This window comes from Lolium rigidum, chromosome 7 (genome assembly GCF_022539505.1).
Source record: "Lolium rigidum isolate FL_2022 chromosome 7, APGP_CSIRO_Lrig_0.1, whole genome shotgun sequence".
In the NCBI taxonomy this organism is placed as follows: domain Eukaryota; kingdom Viridiplantae; phylum Streptophyta; class Magnoliopsida; order Poales; family Poaceae; genus Lolium; species Lolium rigidum.
In genome coordinates, this window is record NC_061514.1 from 39357265 (window position 1) to 39377143 (window position 19879).

The 19879-nt window shown below is 47.2% G+C and overlaps 1 protein-coding gene across 2 annotated transcripts; it reads right to left on the reverse strand.

Annotated features, from left to right (window-relative positions):
* Positions 1-4645: 4645 nt before the first annotated feature.
* Positions 4646-9228, reverse strand: LOC124677115 (probable receptor-like serine/threonine-protein kinase At5g57670). Of its 2 annotated transcripts, XM_047213111.1 has the most exons (8): positions 8804-9228; positions 8590-8650; positions 8211-8474; positions 7974-8131; positions 7815-7894; positions 7542-7677; positions 7317-7466; positions 4646-4889 (listed from the first exon to the last, which is right to left on the reverse strand). In XM_047213111.1, exons 1-8 carry the CDS (start codon positions 9017-9019, stop codon positions 4701-4703), a joined length of 1254 nt encoding a protein of 417 aa, XP_047069067.1. In that variant the 5' UTR covers positions 9020-9228; the 3' UTR covers positions 4646-4700. The 2 variants fall into 2 exon arrangements, with proteins under 2 accessions (XP_047069067.1, XP_047069068.1); XM_047213112.1 differs by lacking the exon at positions 8804-9228 and having other exon boundaries at positions 8590-8770.
* Between the last annotated feature and the right edge of the window lie 10651 nt (positions 9229-19879).

Genomic DNA, 19879 nt, shown 5'->3' on the forward strand with positions numbered 1-19879 from the left:
CCATGCCGGTTTGGATAAATTAGTTTCATGATTTACTACATAAAGCCTATTTGCTAGCAGTCCAGTGACGATCTTATGGTACAAACCATCAGTGGAATATGTTTGAAATCATAGCAGCTTTATTTCTTGGAATGAGGGTAATGAGGGAGTTGTTGATGATTTGCAGACATAAGGATCCTTGATGAAGTCCTTCGCATCTATCACAAAAATCTTGCTTGATAACATGCCAGTATTTTTTTTTTGATAAAATCTACGTTGAAAGCATCAAGCCCTAGAGATTTATTGCAAGGCTATGCAGCATCAACGTCATCAATTTCCTAACTAGAACAAGGGTTTTCGAGAAAGGAGAGATCATTGTGAGCGGATAAGAAATGATCAAGGTAAAACTATGATCCTGATGTGCTTAGTTTGTCCTAATCTTTCTAAAGCATGTAGCAACAATTGGGCCATATCTTCATGCTTAGCAAGAAGATGTCCAACAATGTGATTCCTTCTATTTTAAATAGAATATGTAGAAGCAGAGAGCAAGCGATTTTAGAGTTCTCATCTCCTTAAGTAACGCCATTAATTTTTCCCTCCGCTTCTAGTATAGCTTTTGCTTTTCTAAGGACCAAAGCAAGATGTTCCTTCAGGTGAACTCTAAACCTTAATTTTTCTGTACGTTTGATCTCTAGGATTTTCCACAAAATCAAGACGACATATCAAGCCATATCGCCACGGCCGGCTGAACCACCCCTGTCAAGGCGGTCTTGACAAGTTTAGTCGTCTACTTCATCACCATGCTTGATGTGCCTATAGAGGTTCTCATGAAGATTTGATAGCTTAAGAAGGGTCTTTCTTTGATCGGCATGTGACAAGATTTCCAGACGAAAATATAAAATGAATTGGGAGATGGTATGTAGACCCAAAGACAAGGGAGGTCTTGGGATCCTTAACCTCAAGAAGTTTGTCACAACTCTTAGGTTGAGGTGGCTTTGGTATGAATGGAAAAATGAGGCAAAACCTTGGGTTGGGCTTGGAAATCAAGCACTTCACATGACCATGATATCTTCGGGGCAGCCACTAAAGTAACTATTGGAGATGAAAAGAAGGCTCGCTTTTGAGAGGAGACTTGGATTAATGGAGCGAGACCCAAAGATTTGGCTCCGCTCCTCTTTGCTTGTTCAAAAAAGAAGAAATGCATGGTGCATAAAGAATTGGGAAACGAATTTTGGGTCTCCCAAATAAATACCCATGATAGCCTCTCCTTTGACCACATTGCCCAATTCTACAACCTTTGGGAAAGGCTTGCCAATGTCCACTTGGACCCTCAAGCTCAAGACATAATCTCTTGAAAGCTCACCAATGATGGATGCTACTCGGCAAAATCGGCCTACAAAATGCAATTCTTGACTTCATCCCCGATGCCTTCCTTAGTTTGGAAGCCTTGGGCGTCTTCAAAGTGCAAGATCTTTGCTTGGTTGGTCCTACAAAACCGTGTTTGAACGGCAGATAGGCTCACACGGAGAGGGTGTCAAAATTGTGGCCTTTGTAAGATTTGCAGTCAACACAAAGAGTCGGCGGCCCACCTTCTTTTCAAGTGTCGATTATGAATCCAAGTGTGGTCCAACTTAAATAATTTGCTAGGTATCGATGATGTCGAACCAATAACTTGGCATGGCTTCCACAAAGTCAAAAGGTGGTGGATTGAGGTGATTCACAAGAGAGGGCAATCAAGAAAGCTTTGGCCTCTCTTGCAATGCTTGTCTCTTGGGAAATTTGAAAAGAAAGAAATATTACGGTATTCCATAACAAGTCCATCACCGTCAGTATGCTTGTGGCGAAAATGAAAGAGGAGGCAGAAATGCATCGATTAGCCGACGCGAAGGCTCTAAGTAATATAATGCCGCGAGAGTAGTTGTTTCTAGTCTTTGGTCTTGGCTTATAGCTGAGACGGGTTATAAACTTTCTCTTTATTCAATGAAAATGGCAAGACTTTTGCCTTGTTTCAAAAAAAAAGACACTACATAGATAATATCCTCTATAATCTCAATGGTCCAATGGATGGATCGAAATATCTGAGCATGTAATGATGTCTATCTCTTGAGCTCGAATGGATCAGTTTGTTGTGCAACTAAGGGTGTGTTTGGTAGCCTGGGTCACTAGAGAATAACTATCTACACTCATACAAGCTGATCCTAGCTAAGCTGAGTTGGGATATCCTCACGTGTTTGGTACCTCGTGTGTCTTGAGACATGTCAAGTGCATCTGTTGTTTGGTGGACTGTATGGGGTGAGATGTGCTGAGAAATTGCACAGAAACCCCTGAATACCAAAATGAAAGGCAATGGAGTCCCTGTATATAGAATAAAAAAGCAATCGGGTCCCTGTACACATAAAAAAAAGCAATCGAGTCCTTCTGAAAACGCAATCGGGTCCCTTTGCTGGTTGTGGCGACGCTGGCCCTCGTCGCGGCCGTGCAGGGGTTCATTGGCGTGGGCGGCGTTCTGCTGCGGCGCATTCGTGGAGGTGCTCGTCGAGGTGCTGCAGGTGGAGCTCGATGGCGTGGCCGGGCTGCTGCGGCGTGTCCGTGCTCATCGAGGCGCTTGAGGCGGACTTGCTGCCGTGGCGGAGCTCGTCGAGATGCGCCGTAGGCGGAGTTCGTCGAGGCGCTGGTGCAGAGATTTCTGCGTGGACGGTCCGCTGCGGTGCGCATCCGTGCTCGTCGAGGAGCTGGAGGCGGGCTTGCTGGCGTGGCGGAGCGGAGCTCGTCCGTGGCGTTGCGGGAGGGGGCGACGCAGGCCGGCGTCGAGCGGCGGCGCAAGCCGGCGTCGAGGAGGTTCCAGCGGGGCTCATTTGGGCGGTGTCGACAGGGAGCAGTTTTGGGGGAGAATGAGGGGTGGGGCGGTTGACCCCTGCTAGTCTCAAGCCCACGGGAGAGGCGCGCGTGGGGTTTTCCGGGCGAGGTCAGCCCTGCCCACATGTGAAGCTCGATTTCAGCTTCTCTACCGGGCAGGGCTGAGAGCCCTTTTTCGGGTGAGGTGGGCACTACCCAGTTGGACCGACCCACCCTACCAAACAACAAAACGTGGAAAAAAGTAGGATGAGATGGTAGAATCTGACTACACCCGGTCTACCAAACACACCCTAAGTGATCTGTATTCCCTGGACCATGATGCCAGCAACACAAGCCTCGGCAGGAAAGCAACGCATGTTAGGCTAAGTTAGATCTATACTGGTAACATCATGGCTACCCACATTGCTACATGTACGACGACGACGGACCATAGCTATGTTGTACTACTCTTGTCCACCTGATAAAGTTCGCGGGGGGACGTTGTAGCCAATCTTGGATCGGTCCAGTACTACCTGGCTATGTGCGAAGGCGTCAGTCGATTGAAGTCACATGGAAGTGATCAGAAATCGTAACTTAAACTGTCTGTACTCCTCTACAGTCTACCCCATGAATTGAGACGCATCATTGGTACGTAGTACATTACTCTCCGTATGACGGTACAAAATTAGTAGAGTCCCGGATCGAGGCCCCATATGCGTCGTGCGCGATGCTGCACACAGGCAGGCAGGCCTCTGTCTGAGATAACCTGGTCCTGCTAGCGCCACTGTTGCAATGTTGCAGCGAGCGAGCAGCAGTGCAGCACTCACCCACACGGGCAGCAGCACGCCAGCGCCGATGCCCTGGCACTGGCCGGCAGGCCATCGCGCTAATCATGCACGCCCTAGGCAGGGCACATCGTTTCAGTACGAGCCTAGCTAGGAGTATAAATATCGCGTCTCGCTCAGGCCTTACTTTGTCTGTACTACTCTGTACTCGGTTGTCTTTGACTCTTTGTACATGCTCTTCAGAAATTAACTTCCTCTGATTCGTCGATGGATGGTGTCGCTACAGTTCTAAAAAGGGGGTATGTTGCGTGGGCAGATCTAGGCAGATCTGACGACGATGAACGAGTGGCCGTCGAGCTTCCGCGATGCAATGTAACTGTAGTGCAGTCCACGGCTACAGACAGGTCGCTGGCAATGGCTTCTCTACGCATCCTTTCGTATCAAGTATCTCTATGCAGCCGTTTTCACAGCAAGAATTTGGCCTCTGAATGTCCCTGGCTATGGTTGGTTTGGTTGGCACCTGGCACGGCTGTTTGAGCCTTCCTATCTGAACTCTGCCCGTCCACCAGCTGCACGTACTGGAGTGAGTCTTCAGCTAACCGAATCTAACTGCCTGTCTCCCGCATGTGGTTGCTTAATTTGCTACTTACTAGCTAACAACCAATCACCAGCACTATTTTCGCTTTAAACCCCAGATCCACCCACAGAGAGCCCTAAACCAACAACACTCCAGCCGTTCAGGTCGGTTGGAGAACAAGCCCCGCCCTGCCTGGCGCCTGCCACAGTGGCAAGTTGCCAAGCAGCACTGACAGCAAGACCATCCGTCACTCTCAGATGACAAGACAAAACGATAGTGTTGTTAGCAGGGGTTTACGGAGGGAGATCCTGATCTTGCATTGCGTGCAGATGGAGGCACGGGAAATAATGGAAGCCACGGGCCTGATCGAATCCCTACTCTTAACTTGTTGCTGCTAGTTGTTTCTTGTTTATGTACACTAACATAATCTCAAGGACCATATCACCTCTAAGAGACTAAGGCAAAAAAAAAAAACCCAAATGGACACTTGATCTACTGACAGCTGCAAAACGATTTCGGGGGGCCTAATCATTGGCGTGGATGCTGCATGCTGACGAGGGTATCGAGGGGGAATCAGATTCGCCGTCGTAGTCATCGTCGTCGTCCTCGAAGTCGGTGAGATCGTCGAAATCCCAGAACTCGTCCTCCACCGCCTCCTCGGGCATCTGCCATCGTTCCTGCGATATCTCCCCCGCCTCCAGCAGCTCCAGCACCTGCCCATAGATTACCCAAGCGAACCAAGTCAGTTGAAGTACAAAATTCAGAAACAGATTCTCGAAATTCAAAATGGCGACCAAGTTATCACATACTGCACGTGCACTCTGAACTTCTCTCAAACTGAATCCCTAAGAGCAAGTACAATAGAGTCTAGTCAGCTGACTATAAGACATTAAATAATATATTTTAGATGAGTTGGAGGAGAGAGAAGAGGAGAGAGAAGGGAGGTGGGCTACTATGCAATAGCCAGCTCTTGCACGTGCTTCCTAGAGCACCTTGTGAGAGTGAAAGGTGGGCCATATATTAGTAAAATACTACATTCTTATAGCCAACTATTGTACATGTTAGCTATATGATGACTACAAATGATATGACATCTTGTTATAGCCAACAGTTGGCTATACTATTGGAATTGCTCTAAAGCGTTCGGGGAGTCGTGCGGTCTAACGAGAGTATCTGCCGAGTGATATAGTTTAAGTGCCAGTGGTGCAACGCATCACTGATAAACTAATTCATGATTGGACTTCGGTTAGAGCAGACCGGCCTTGTATATGCCCATTTGCGGGGTGGCATGTTTTGTTGGCTTGCCCCAAGATTTGCGTTCTCGAGCTGTCAAATGTCCCCAACCTCCGCTTGGCCATGCTCGGGCTTCCCGTGAGTCAGTAGAATGCTAGTAGAAGCAACAGAGCATCCTATGCCATGTAATATTACCAAGAAACCGGCCATTCTTGGGAGTTGGGATGTGGTCAAGCAGAGCCATTGTCGTCTTCCAAAGCTCAGTATAATAGCCAGATCGCTCTGCTATTGTCGTCTTCCAAAGCTCAGTATAATAGCCAGATCGCTCTGCCTCTTGTCCTGATCTCCACGCACTCACCTACTTCCTCGCAACAAGAGCTCCAATGCAAAACAGGTTTTCCTTGTAGCTTCCATAATAAGTTGAGTAGGTTGAAAGGACAACAGAGAGAGGAGAGCTGCCTCTTTTGAGGCCGTGTTTGGTGAAACACTTTAATTTCAGCTTAGGTCAATTCCAAATTCCAATTGCTTTGTTCAGGCTGCCTTTCCCATGGTGGCCATGGCGATAATACGCAAGTTGATGGCCCTGTTTTCCTGATGGTGGTGGTACAGCATACATTACTACTACTACTACCTCAGGGCGTGCCCACAGGTCGAAGAGAGTGGTGAGACGAAGACAAGCAAGAAGCGCGATCAGGTTTGGTGCGCTGTTACTCGCCAGATGGTCGGCATACGCGTCTTTGCGAGCTGCGCTAAACTAAAACCCCAAGGGCGCGCTGTCACAACTGACGGCGAGCGTAGACGTGGCGGTATTTAACAACCGTATGCATGAGACAAGTGGACGACCCTGACAGAAATGCTACCACAACCACGACGGATACAAGCTATCACCATATTCTGGTTGTATTCTATCCGGTTGCTATCCGATTTGATGAAGCATACAGGGATTGTTACGTGGCATAAATAATAAGTTCAGATACAGTAGGAGAATTATAGTTGAGCGAGATGGCTACCACGCACCAGACATCATAAAGAAATGGTGACTTGCAGATCGGAATGGCTTGACTATTGCCTCCTCTGGTTAGAGAAACCTGCTAATTAAGACCACTTCCGATCATACATCGGCGCCTCTCGATTAGACTATACCCTTCAGGCAGTTTATGCAATTATTCATCCTGTGCCGGTATTTCTTTTTTCTGTTGTGATTTGTCCATGCCATTATGTTGTATGATGGAGCTGGTGAACCTACCGTCTAGACCGTACTCTACCTTGTAAGAAATTCTTCAGATATAAGCCTTGTCTGGTTGATTGGCAATCTAACTTGGAGAAGCTTGTACGTAGCTGTTGCCGGTTGCGATGTATGGTGAGAAGTTTCGGTTGCCTGAACTAGCAATGTTGCCACCAAATAGGAACACTGCGCTTGTGGTGATGGCTGCAGATTTCTTTGGTGGCCCATGGAATGGTTATGGCGCAAATGTGGATACCCTCTGTCAGACCTAACAGTCGAAAGCTAGACGGTTGCAGACTTGCAGTGTTGGGTCTAGAGCAATTAGGGCACCAACTGTGGAAAGCTACGTGCGTTATTTAGTAGTGATGTCGGCAAATTAAAGGCTATACTGTGTTGGTACAAGAATTTTGCTGCATTTGTTGTTTTATAGTATTCCAGAAAGCAAAGCACTTGAGCAAGTGCGGAGGAAGTAACAACAACTAAGTTTCTGTGACCAACTGTCGCTGATGCTGATGAGAAACAAAAGCGCTGTAGCAGTGTAATTACGTGCAAAGAAGAGTTTACATGTAGCTAATTATACTACAGTCTGGTATGGGTTGTTGTTCTTAATTTTGCAGTGTCCCTAATTCGGACAAGCTAGGACAGCAAGTGCAGAGGAAGTAGAAAACAAACAGGTGCGTACCTCTGTCATGGTGGGCCGCCAGGCGGCGGCGGGCCTGGCGCATAGCGAGGCGACGAACATGAGCCGACGCAGCTGGCCGGCGTCGTAGCCGTCGCCGAGCCTCGGGTCGACGAGGCCTTGCACCACGCCGTCGTTCAGGTAAGGCTTGGCCTACACGAGCAATGAAAACTCAGCCACGTCGCACTAATACATGTGCCGCTCATGACACGTAATTATAGTATTTACCCATGCGAGTAGGCTCATGTGCGATCCGTCGACTGGCTTCCTCCCGGAGATGAGCTCGAGGAGGAAGACGCCGAAGGCGAAGACGTCCGTCTTCTCGTCCACGATGCCGTGCGTGAAGTACTCCGGCGCCAGGCACCTGTATGCGACGGCCACCAAGAAGAAACAATCAATGGCAAAAATAAAATAAAATTCCACGTCAGCATCATCTTGAACGTTACGGAGTCGTGCTGGCCTAGTAGTGGGGACAAGAGTCAAGGCGGCAGGTGGACTGACCCGAAGGTGCCCTCGATTGGAGCGATGGCATGGTGCGTCCATTCCGACGGCAGCCACCGGGCGAGCCCGAAGTCGGAAATCTGCTTGAAGAGACGCCGGTCAGCCGCCATGGTCGAACAGGGGATGTACTACAGCCCACCGGAGCAGAGTATAACGTACCTGTGGCTCGTAGTCGGCGTCGAGGAGGATGTTGGATGCCTTGATGTCCCGGTGGATGATCCGCCGCGCGCACCCCTTGTGGAGGTACCGGAGCCCCCGCGCCGTGCCCACCGCCACCCCGTGCCGCTGCCGCCAACTCATAGCCGGCCGCTTCTCGTCTGCAAATACACCATTCGTCAGCTGAGTACATTGGGGGGAAAAGAGAGCACGCATGGCATGGAGAAAGACTGGACTTGCCGTGGAGGTTAGCGGAGACGGAGCCTCGCGTGGAGAACTCGAAGACGAGGTGGAGGCCACGGTCGACGCAGCATCCCAGGAGCGACGACACGTTGGGGTGGCGCACGTGGCCCACCGTGCCCAGCTCCGTCAGAAAGTCCTTCTCCTTCTTCTCGTCCGCCGCCACGGCCGCCGACGCCGCCAGCCGCTTGACGGCCACGGCGCGGCCATCGTCCAGGATCCCGCAGTACACCTCGCCGTACCCGCCGCGGCCCACCACGTTGTCTGCGCGCGCGGGCGACCCGTCAATCCCGGGTTAACGACAACGCCAAATTAAGAATGGGGGGAACGAAATTACAGAGTAGCGTTTTTGTCTGTTACGGTTACCGCACGCACGTACCTGGGTGGAAGCCATTGGTGGCGCGGTCCACCTCCTCGAAGGAGAAGCACCGCCACGTGGGCTTGGTCGGCGGCGGCGTGAACGGGTCGGCGTCGATGACGAGGACTGCGTCCTCGTCGGCGCTGCTCCGGCGGCCGAGCGAGAGGAGCCTCTTGAAGCTCCGACTCCCGAGGTAGCTCATGGTCCGGTGCTCCATCCATCGCCCGGAGCACACGCCCGGGGTTGCCGGCGGCGGGGGAGGCGAGTCGGCGGCGTCGGCGAGGACGCAGTCGTCGTCGGGGTTGCTCCGGCGGCCCATGGACATGAGCCGCTTGAGGCTCCGGTTCCGAAGATAATTCATCTTCCGATACACAGCTAGAGCAGTGTGTGTTTCCGAGGAGGCGAAGAAGAAGATTGAGAGGAGGGATACGCGGGGGGCATTGAATGGCATGAGCAGCTCAGGCCATTGGAGGGAAACTGCTCCGTTTTCAGCAACGCATTAAATTGGACACGAAGAGCAGCGTAACTGCCTCCCTGCGTCGTCGCGTGCCTGCTCTGGTATGCTCTGCTCTGCCGCGCTCAAGTACTCACGCGACGGAGCAGAAGGTGGAGCGGATGGCGGGGAGTGTGTCACTGTCCTTTGCCAGTGCCTACTGCCTCGGCGGGCGAGGGAGGAACTAGGGGAACAACACAGCACAGCACGGCACAGAGAGGAGGAGTGGCGGGTGAGGCCGTTCGCTTCGCTTTTTATATCTGCCGCCCGACTGTTGGGACCCGACCGCCAACTGAAGCCAGATACCAATTACTACATATACAGTTTTTTTTTCAAATAAAACCATGGCCATTAACAAAACATCTAAAAGTACAAAGCACCCAACAAAAACGAAAAATACAATGAAATATGTGAGATGCCCTTCGTTTCCAACCTCCACACCTTGATGAATGCGCTACCGTTCATCCCTGAATCGACCTCACTGAACAAGTCAAGAAGACTACATCCGTCACGGAAACAAAGAAGAAGGAATAATCGCTGATAAAGCTCCATGGAGATCCGGAGAACCCCCAACTAGAAGAAATTCTCAATAACCACACCACACACACACAAGTTTCTCGACGTTGCCGTTGAGGTGGGCCTGAAGCCGGGAAGAATCTATAGGAGAAGAGGCCGCCACTTCCACCTAAGCGCCCCCGCCGATGGGGACCTAGATCCACCCCGCCTCCATGGCCCGAAGGCCACAAAGCGCTCCCGCCGATGGGGACCTAGATCCACCCCGCCTCCATGGTCCGAAGGCCACATAATTGGGGCAAGTCGATAGCCGGGAACCCTAATCGCCTCCTTGATTGCATCTTCGGTGGCGTATTGGTTCATGTACGTATAGGTTTTTCAACGACAAAATATCCTTTAAGATATTACAGATGCACACAGCTCTATTACAAAACCAAATGCAAAAAAGGTAAAAAAAAATGCGGTGTTCAACACCTTATAGCCGCAACACAAAGAATTTTCAAGACGACACCCAAAGTTCGTGCTCACAAAAATAACGCCTTCAACAAGTTCATTGCCATGCACAACCAAATAAAGCCAGACCTTAGATTTTAACTTGGACCAAGTTCGTCGTCTCAAAATAATGCCTTCATGAAAGACATTGACAGACACAAGAAACTAAGACTAGACCTTGAATTTTTACTACGAAAGATCAGACTATGATCTTCTCCTATGATATTGCCCCCGCTTGGGGATGTCGCTGTTGCAAGTCAAGAAACACTAAGCAAACTTCTCGCTGTCACGAAGACTCGGTCCAACATTACTATACCTCCAACCTTAGCTGCCATGAAATTCTCCGCCATTGTGTTCTCCATGAAAATCTGGAACCGACATGTCCCATGATTGCAACAGCCAGCGAAGCTTCGCTTGACTCCCTCCTGAAGCCGCACGACCAACAATGTGGGTGCACTCGATCGAATCACATCCAATCCAGCAATGTACATGCATGCGCCCAATGGAGATCGCAGACCGAGCTTTTCTTAATTCATCACCGGCCAAATCAATGAGGGCCGACAACAAACAGAAGAACTCAAGGACCGCTTCCTTTGTTAAGTAGATCGACATGCCCCCACGTCGCCGTCCACCGACTTCCAACAACAGAGCGGAGATCTTAGCGGGAACTGCCACCACCCGCACCACGCGGAGATGAGGAGCTAAGCCATACTGAGTCCCCCAAACTAGGCGTCGTGCTGCCTTTGCAACTATACTGTCGCCAAGGTCGCCGGAGAAGTCCGGGGGCACATCGATGCTCCGGCCGAAGATTCCACCATGCGAGGAGGAGACCCCGCCACCCGCCAGTGCGGACGCACAAAAATACTCCAGAGTGGGCACCATATCTGGCCATGGGCAGCCCGGCCCGAACGGCCCGGCCCGGCCCGGCCCAAAATTCCCGGGCTGGGCCATGCCTTATCTGTCTGCTGGGTCGGGCCTGGGCCTGGAAATTTGGCCCGATGTGTAACTCGGGCCGGGCCTGGGTACTAATTTTAGCCCGAATTTGGCCCGGCCCGGCCCGACCATCCTACCTCTACTTCCCACCTCAGCCCAAGAATGGCCCAAGAGAGCACCACACAACCTAACCAGCTAACCCCCACGAGGCCACGACCTCATCCACACGAACAAATCACAACCTACGAGAATCCCCACCGAGATAGAACCCTAGCTGTTAGCTCCACCCGCACCTCCTTCCCGTGGAGCGCCGCCGCACCTCCGTCCTCGCTGCAGTCGCAGCCCCTACGTCGTCCGCAGCCGCCGCCCCTGCGTCGTCCGTAGCCGCCTCACCTCCATCCTCGCCTGCGGCCGTCGACCTGCGCCCTCGCCCGCGGTCGGCCGAACCTCCGTCCTCGCCAGCCGCCGCCGCCCCTGCGTCATCCGCGGCCGCCGCACGTCCGTCCTAGCCCACGACCGTCGACCTGCCGTCCTTGTCCGTCGACCTGCGTCGTCGCCCGCGGCCGCCGCACCTCCGGCCTCGCCCACAACCGCTATCGTCCTCCGTCGCCCACGGGTGCTGTATTGGCCTTCGTCGAATCCTCGCCATGGAGGGATCTCGTCCACGCCGTTGTCAAGGCGGAGAAGTACACTGGCTTTTTTACTTCTCTGATGTTTACATGTAATGTTCTAAATGGCTTTTCTGGTCAGATTGCTGCTCAGATGACTCAGATCTAATAGGTTCTGTAGGTTCTACAAAAGTTTTGATGTTGTTTGATGTGAAAACAATGTAGTTTTGGTGTTCTTTGGTATCAAATCTGTTGTAAACTATGCTGCTTTGTTGGTATGTTCTGTTGTAAGCCTTGAACACAGATCATCTGTTGTAAAATAGCCATTTTTTTGCTGCTGAAAAAAGTAGCAAAGTATCAGCATCGGGCCATCGGGCCGGGCTCGGGCCATCGGGCTTGTGCGTCGGGCCGGGCTCGGGCCTAAGAAGCAATGAATTTCGTCGGGCCGGGTCGGGCCTGGGCCTGACCTTCTTGCGTCGGGCTTCTTTTGGCCCGGCCCGAAGCCCGGCCCGGCCCGAGATATGCCCAGGTATAGTGGGCACACACCTGTAATTTCTATATTTTTTTGACCGGGTAATTTCTATTTTTCCTGCTCATGTGTGATAAAATTTTGCTCAAATAACTAAATATAAAACGTTTTCTAAAAATTCAGGGTGTGCCACGGCCCACCCAGCCACCCTTCTGCGTATGCCCCTGCCACCCGCAGTCAGCCGGGATGGTCTTTTGTCTACCGGCGGGAAGGAGGGGCGAGGGTAGTGGCTGCTAGGGTTTCCCCGGAGGCGCCCTAGGAGCAACGAGAGCGATTTCTTCAAGCGAGCACGCGCAGTCACGGGTGGCGTTGGCTGGTGCTGTGTGCAGTCACTAGTGGAAAAGAGGCCTTTCGTCCCACCCTTTAGTCCCCGTTTTGAACCAAACCGGGACCAATAGGGGGTATTGGTCCCGGTTCATCATGAAAACCCTTTAGTCCCGGTTCGTTTGGACCCTTTAGTCCTGGTTGGTAATACAAACCGGGACTAAAGGGTGGTCTATGGGGCAAAACCCTTTAGTCCCGGTTCAGTATTACCAACCGGGACTAAAGGTCTACCCTTTAGTCCCGGTTCGTATTACCAACCGGGACTAAAGGGTTTTTTTGCCTCCCCACGCACCTCCACACCCCCCCCAGTGGATCGCCTTTTTTAACACTGTAAAATAGAAAAGAAAATGATACAAAATTCAAAAAATAAAATGTTTTCGGATTCTTGTATGTTATGCAACCTACTATTAGGGAAAATTACCAAATTTGAATTTTCACTTATTTTGCAAAAATGTTTTGAAAAATGGTAAAACCGCAATAACTTTTGCGTACGACGTCGAAAAAAAACGTATAATATATCAAAAAAATCCTGGGAAAAAGTTGCATCCGAATTCACCAGGGTTTACCCGGTTAGCCAATTTTTAGATTCTCAAAATTCCAAATGAAAATATGAAAGCAGGAAGATTTTAGTTTTTGCCAGAAATTCGGAATTTTATTTTTTAAATTTTTTTAACATAATAATTACATCATGCATAAAGATTACTATTACTTAACCATAAAGTTAGCCAATTTTTTAGATTTTCAAATTTTCAAGTTTGGCAAAAAAATATTAAAAAATAATAAATTAAAAAAAAACAATTATAATACAGATTTAAAAAATTATAATTATAATACCATTACCACAACATGTACGTTATTAGTTTTGTTTATTAAAATAATTATTTGGAATTCGAATAATAAATAAGTGTGACATCGACCAACATGTTAATAGGATTGATATGATACTAAGTATCACAACATGCGCGCGAAGCACTTGGAAGCGGGATGGGAAAGGAACTTGGAAGTTAAGCGTGCTTAGTCTTTGGAGTAGTGGGAGGATGGGTGACCGAGCGGGAAGTTGGACCACGAGTAAGTAATTTGACTAGAGATTAAGTGGAGTTAGAAACTAAACTAGTTAAATAACCGAAATACTAGAAATTCTGAAAAAATAGGAAAAAAAGAGGAGCGAAAAATAATTGGGAACCAAATAGATAAAAAAAAATAACGAAACAACCTTTAGTCCCGGTTCGTGTTACAAACCGGACTAAAGCGTTTTTCCTCGACGCGCGCCAGCAGCCCACGTGGCGGGATCTTTAGTCCCGGTTTGTTTTACAACCGGACTAAAGGGACTTTAGCCTCGCTTGATCGGTCCCTGTTGAAAACCGATCAAGCGCCAATGAACCGGGCCTATAGCCCCGTTTTCCACTAGTGAGTGTGGGCTGCTGCTGATTGCCGCGCGCCAATGAATGCCGAGCTATTTTGGCCTTGTGTGTGAGATCGGATTGGACAGCTATGGCGTTATGGGACTGGCCGAAACGCTGAGCGTGACATGTCAACCGCCGTCTGCCCTGCATGCATGCCGCCTCCTTTTGTATCGTGCTCTGCCATGTACGAGTACCTGATCGATGGTTGTGCTTGTGCGAGTAGAATATGTTTTTGAGAAAGCTTACACGCATGTGTCGGGATCATCTGATGCCCTTTGGACTGGGCAATTAGGCTCCCTGTCAGCTGACAGGTAAACGTTTCGACTTTTTCGCGTCGGGTGCGACTTGCGAATCAGGAATCCAGGGACGATGACTTGCGAATAAGCAAGGTCGTTGGGAGGTTTGCTTTAACCAGTTGGGCCGACTGTCATGGCCCGATAGTGTCCATGGATCACGTGGATTCGAGGGCAAATCCTTCCAATCGGTCGGGCGAGATGCAAGTTTCCCTCGAACTGGGCCTCATATAACCGATGTGTACCCTCCGCATGGGTACAGAAGTTGTTCAGGCCGACGTAGTACATATTTGGGACTTGGAGAAATCAACTACTGATCAGCTTTATTCACTACCAATTTCACATGTCAATGAAATTGATTATAACCCGAGCATCCTCCGTAGTAACTTAGTTAGATTTGGGATTAACTATTAATCATCTTAAGTGCGTTAGGTTGTTGACCAATATCATGTCACACTTTTCACAACCGGCCCACGGATAAGAAAATTGTATATAAACCATGTAAATTTCATTTTTGATCCGCTCCTTTTCTCTCCTGACAAATCTTGCATAATGTACTGTTTGAGAAATTTCTCCGCGTGCTGCTACTATTAATACCACTGTCAACACCGCCATAATGATAGCAGTTCCTAATGCTCTAGCGAGTTCACGGTCGTGGCTCATATGGATCCAATATTGATCGCTTATAAAATTGTATTTCAGTAGTATATCTACCCCTCAAGATGGTACCTTTTATTATTAGAGTATGCGCCCTCGAAGTTTGGGCGCCGATTTGGGGAAGTACTGTACATCAAGCTCGAGCCAGTGATGGACCTCTTCACCCATAATTAAGGTCCCACCAGATGTTACCTAAAATTACGCTAAATTTATTTTATACCGAACTTTTATTCTTTTGCATTTCTTAAATCAACACGCAATTTTAAAAGAGTATAGTTTATTTAGTTGGCATAATTAAAACTTCAACCTCATTCCCTACAACTGGTTGCGTATTTTTATTTATACAATTGTATATTATATTTGAATTGTGATTAACTTACCTCACGTTGTACCAAAATAGCTTAAGAAAATAGCTCCTTTATTTTTTATAATCGCTTAAACTACATAGAGAGGATTGTGTCTGGCTCGGTGCGATTTTATGTGCATTTTAGTATTCTTAAATATCTTGGTAGAGATCGTGGAAGGGTGTGCTAAAACTAGTATCCTAATAATGGTTTCTAGTGTTTTCTAAGCATAGTGCTCCTCAAATAGATTGACCATTGTTGGGAAAGTTTGCAACATCCTTGAAGGCTACAGCAATAACGTCATGATCGAGAAGTTCTTTCAGCATCACTGCATCAGGAAAGGCAGAGAAAGGTTGCTTCAGGTGATGGAAGTGACATGCAGAAATCTTCAAAAAAAAAAAAATACAAATAAGGACGACGTTACTCATGTGGTGCCCAGTCAATATGAGTAGGATAAAATTTTGATGGAAGAAATGTCAAGAAAGAAAGAAATGGACGTAGTGAAATTGCCACTTAGTTAGCACACTGGTAATTTTTCAGAGAGCGACATTGTAGCTGATGCAGAGAATCAGAGATGTCGAAGGGATAAGAAGAGTATGTTGCCGATGTACTAGTAGAGTACGATTGCATTGAGGATACATATGCTTCTGCCAGGAAAGTGGGAATAAGCGAGATAGAGAGAGAAATTGCTGAAAAAGAAGAGAAGGAGAATAGTGCACCTAAGAATGTGGCCGTCAAGCAGTATGACATTTGCTTTGCTGGCCATGGTGTTGAGGAAGAGTTGCTATTGAAAGAGGAACATGTTAGAGCTAAAACTTTGGAGGGGATAAAAAAGCTAAGCAGAAGGCACAAGTAGATGAAGTTGTAAGAAACATGAGCGTAAGAAACAAGAAGACTGGTGATGTACATATGGACAAAGTAGAAGAATGGCGAAAAAGAAAAATCTAGATAACTGTCTTAATCTTTTAAACTACTCCCTCCGGCCCAAAATGTAAGACGCCTAAACTTTAGAGAAAAGTCAACATCTTCTAAGTTTAATCAAGTTTATACGAAAAAATATGAATATCTACAATATCAAATAAACGTTTTGGGAACTATACTTTCGAGTGAATCTAATTATATTGATTTGATATTATAAATATTTATATTTTTACGTATAAATTTGGTCAAACTTGAAATATATTGACTTTTGACTAAATCTTAGATGCCTTACTTTTGGGATGGAGGGAGTATTATATACGAGTTGGTACGTCACTTTGCCTTTGCAAATTACACTTTGCACTTTGCATGGGTTCAATCTACTCCCTCCGGTCCTATTTAATTGACTCAGATTTAGTACAAAGTTGTGCTAAATCCGAGTCAATTAAAAGAGACCAGAGGGAGTACATCTGAGGGCACACATACTCCCCCGTTTCGAAAATCACGAACAATTAATATCTCTAATCAATTAATGCTCAAAGATTACTGCCAATTAATGTATCTGTCTATTTTCCTCAGGCGCAAAAGGAACGAAATATCGTCGTTGTTCCTCTCAAGCAGGAGTGCCGAAAAGCGCTTACTTTTCAACACTCACCCCCGATTGCTACAAATGAACTTACAAATCGGTGATGATTTCTCCGACCGTCCAACATTATGACTGGAAGCGTTTGGAGATTATATGCTTAAGGATCTAGTTATAGTTTCTCTTGGTTCACTCGGGGCCGGTCCCGAGATTTTGAGGGCACATGGAGACACTAAAAACTAGGGCCCTAGAAGCAACAAATGGTAAATTATAAATATACGTATGCCATGTTACCAATAAACATTTTAAATGGTACAAAAGAAATAAATATTGACTGCGGATAATGAATTCGTGTTCTCGAAAAAGTTTTCACCATTCCTAGGTTTTAGTGAAGCCTGGGTTCACTGTGTTTTTGGTTGTTGGTGCTCTGTTAGACTGCTCATAGTGGGAGTAACATATAGTAACATCACACATCTCAAGGCATTTTGGTGACATGGCATGCCAATAAATGAAGAAAGAGAGTGAGGTGGTAACTAGCTATGCTACCATAACATCACACACCCCAAGGCAAAATGAGTCTACAACATAATAAATGACACAATCCATGACACCACATATAAGTTACTAACCACTATGAAGGTAATAACTTAGACTAGTGCTGTAACATAACATATGTTACTAGTCTAAGTTACTCCCCACTATGACCAACCTAAAAGTCGGACTGTAGGTTTTAGTGAAGCCTGGAGGTTCTGTCTAGCTTTGCATGTTTTTTTGTAATGGGAGAAACCCACGAGACTTCTCAATTTCAGCAATGAAATTGGAACCATGTGGCTCTTTGATCAAAACAAAAATAACTAGATGTCGATACATGCCAACTTAGATTGCAGCTAGCCCCAGTAACCAGGAGGCCTCACCGGCTCACCGCACTGCACGAAACTAGGAACACGATGGCGCCTTCTTCGTCCAAACGACGCGGCTGCATGCGGATGCAAACCTATCGGCGACCATGCATAGCATAGCAGGTCGCTACGAAGTTACCACTCATTCAACGGGAAGATGTAGCGCAAGCATCGCAAAACTGGCCGTAGCCGTTTTACGCGAATCCAAGTCGTTTGGATGTGTTCATATCCCCTGTGGCAGCACCACGCTCTCGTTAACTACGGGCGCACTCGTTCTGCCATGTCAAGACCTCAACCAGCCGCGTTGGAGGACTTAGACCAGCACTCAACATCGGTAATTAATTTGGCGTGCAATGCAAGCAGGCGACAATTACACGTCTTTTTGACCGGACTACAGCGGTTAAAAGCCACAAACTGAAGATATGCATCGCCTGAAATACCTTATTTGGCAAAAGAAAGTGAAAAACCTCGGCCGATGCACGATCACACGAATGCCAAGCTGAAGCATCCGCGAACTTTCGGATCAGCACCATCCCAAGCCAACATGATATACTGCCAAACTCGAAGACTTGACCGATTACGTCCGAACGAAGGAAGAAGAAAGCAACGGAAAGAGTTTCTCTGCTTCTTTCTAAGCCTATATAAGTAGAAGTAAACAAACTCCGCCGGTTAATTAATTACTATTGAAATCTACTCATTTACCCGTTGATACCTATGGTGGGAGCAACCACAGACGGTCAATGGTCAATGATGAATCTGTCCAACCTGAGAGAAGATTAATTAATAGCCAATTTCAGCGCATCGCATTCCCCTCAAGAGAAACCAAAGAGAGTATGCTAGATGAAACCTTCTTTGGATTACGAGAGGGTCGACGTAGATGCTTCCTTCGATGAAGAGAACTTGAGAGGGACTACTTGGTGATGTTGTTTGTGACACCAAAGGCTAGTTTGTGGTGGCATGTAATACAAAGTTTGAGCATACTCTCAAGTGAGGTTTGAGTCTTGCACAATTTTCCAGGTTCAAACGATTAGTCATCATGTCAGATTGTTTGGAGGTGGCAGAGACTATGAAAAACGAAGCTATCAATCATGGCGGACATGAACGGGGCGACCCGGCCATGGCATTGGACATGGCCCTAAAGGCCTCAAGGCCAACTTGGGAGGCCATCAGTCGATCCATTTAAAATATGCATGTGGCCTTGTTGGCCCGATGGATATCTCAAGTCGGCCCAAATTTTAGCTACAATCTAGTCCTGTGGGTAATCAGATATGTTGACCTATGGAAAAAAGTCATTTTAGCTTCTTTACACAGCGAGGAACCACTCAATTAGCAAGCTAGATAAATAACATCTCCACAAAATCAACAATAGATAATTCCTTCATAGTAGCAACATTCAAAAGCAAACTTTACATGCACCTAATAGCAAACACGAGGGATGTCAGATAATCCAGCAAACCAGCTCGTTCATGACTTTTGTTCATCATCGGCTGAAGGTTACTCCATTGCTCCCACATGGTTCAGTATATCGACAGTAGCAGAACAACTAGACTACCACATTGAAAATAACTTTACTTCTCAGGTGATGCACCCGCGAAAAAAAATAACAGCAAATGTGTTGGTTATACAGGCAATGACTAACTGAAAATTTCAGCTATCTGTTAGGTCTATGGAAAGTACTCCCTGCATCCCACCAAAAGTGTCTCAATTTTATTAAAATTTAGATTTATCGACCTACTAGATTGAGACATTTTTTGTGAGACGGAGGGAGCACATCAGTAAGCTCAATCAACAATTTCTGAATTTCACCCTTTGGACCAACTTTAGGAACATTGTTGGATGCTGGTTCTACAAAAACATCAATGAACTAGTAACACTAGATGATTTGTGTGAATGAGACCAACGTTGTCGTTAACATGAAGTATTAAGAGCCACGAACCAGAGCAGGACGAGCACTAACCAACAAATTTTCCTGAATTTGAACATTTTTTTAGAGTTTAAACATTTTTTTAAATCAAAATATTTTTTAAATACGGATTTTTTCAAAATGTCAACCATTTTTTATTTAAAATTTCATATTTTCAAATCTAAAAAAATAAAGAAACAGAAAAATAAAAACAGAAAACATAAAAGAAAAAGGAAAAGGGAATGGAAAGAAAAAAAGAAACAAAGAAAAAAAGCGAAATGGATCAGCCAGGCTGGTCCATACCGCGCGTATGGGTGTGCGACCCGCGGTAACGGCCGATATGGTCGGTATATAGGAAATGCGATGTTTCCCTAACCTACATACGTGCAAAATTTGTTCAGGCTGACTGGCCAAGAGTC

Excerpts from the sequence above, each read along its gene's own strand:
- LOC124677115 (XM_047213111.1), bottom strand. The coding sequence starts at position 9,019 with ATGCCATTCAATGCCCCCCGCGTATCCCTCCTCTCAATCTTCTTCTTC. Across the intron at positions 8,475-8,589 it reads CACCAATGGCTTCCACCCAG|ACAACGTGGTGGGCCGCGGC; the intron begins GTACGTGCGTGC and ends CCGCGCGCGCAG. Across the intron at positions 7,895-7,973 it reads ACGCCGACTACGAGCCACAG|ATTTCCGACTTCGGGCTCGC; the intron begins GTACGTTATACT and ends CTCTTCAAGCAG.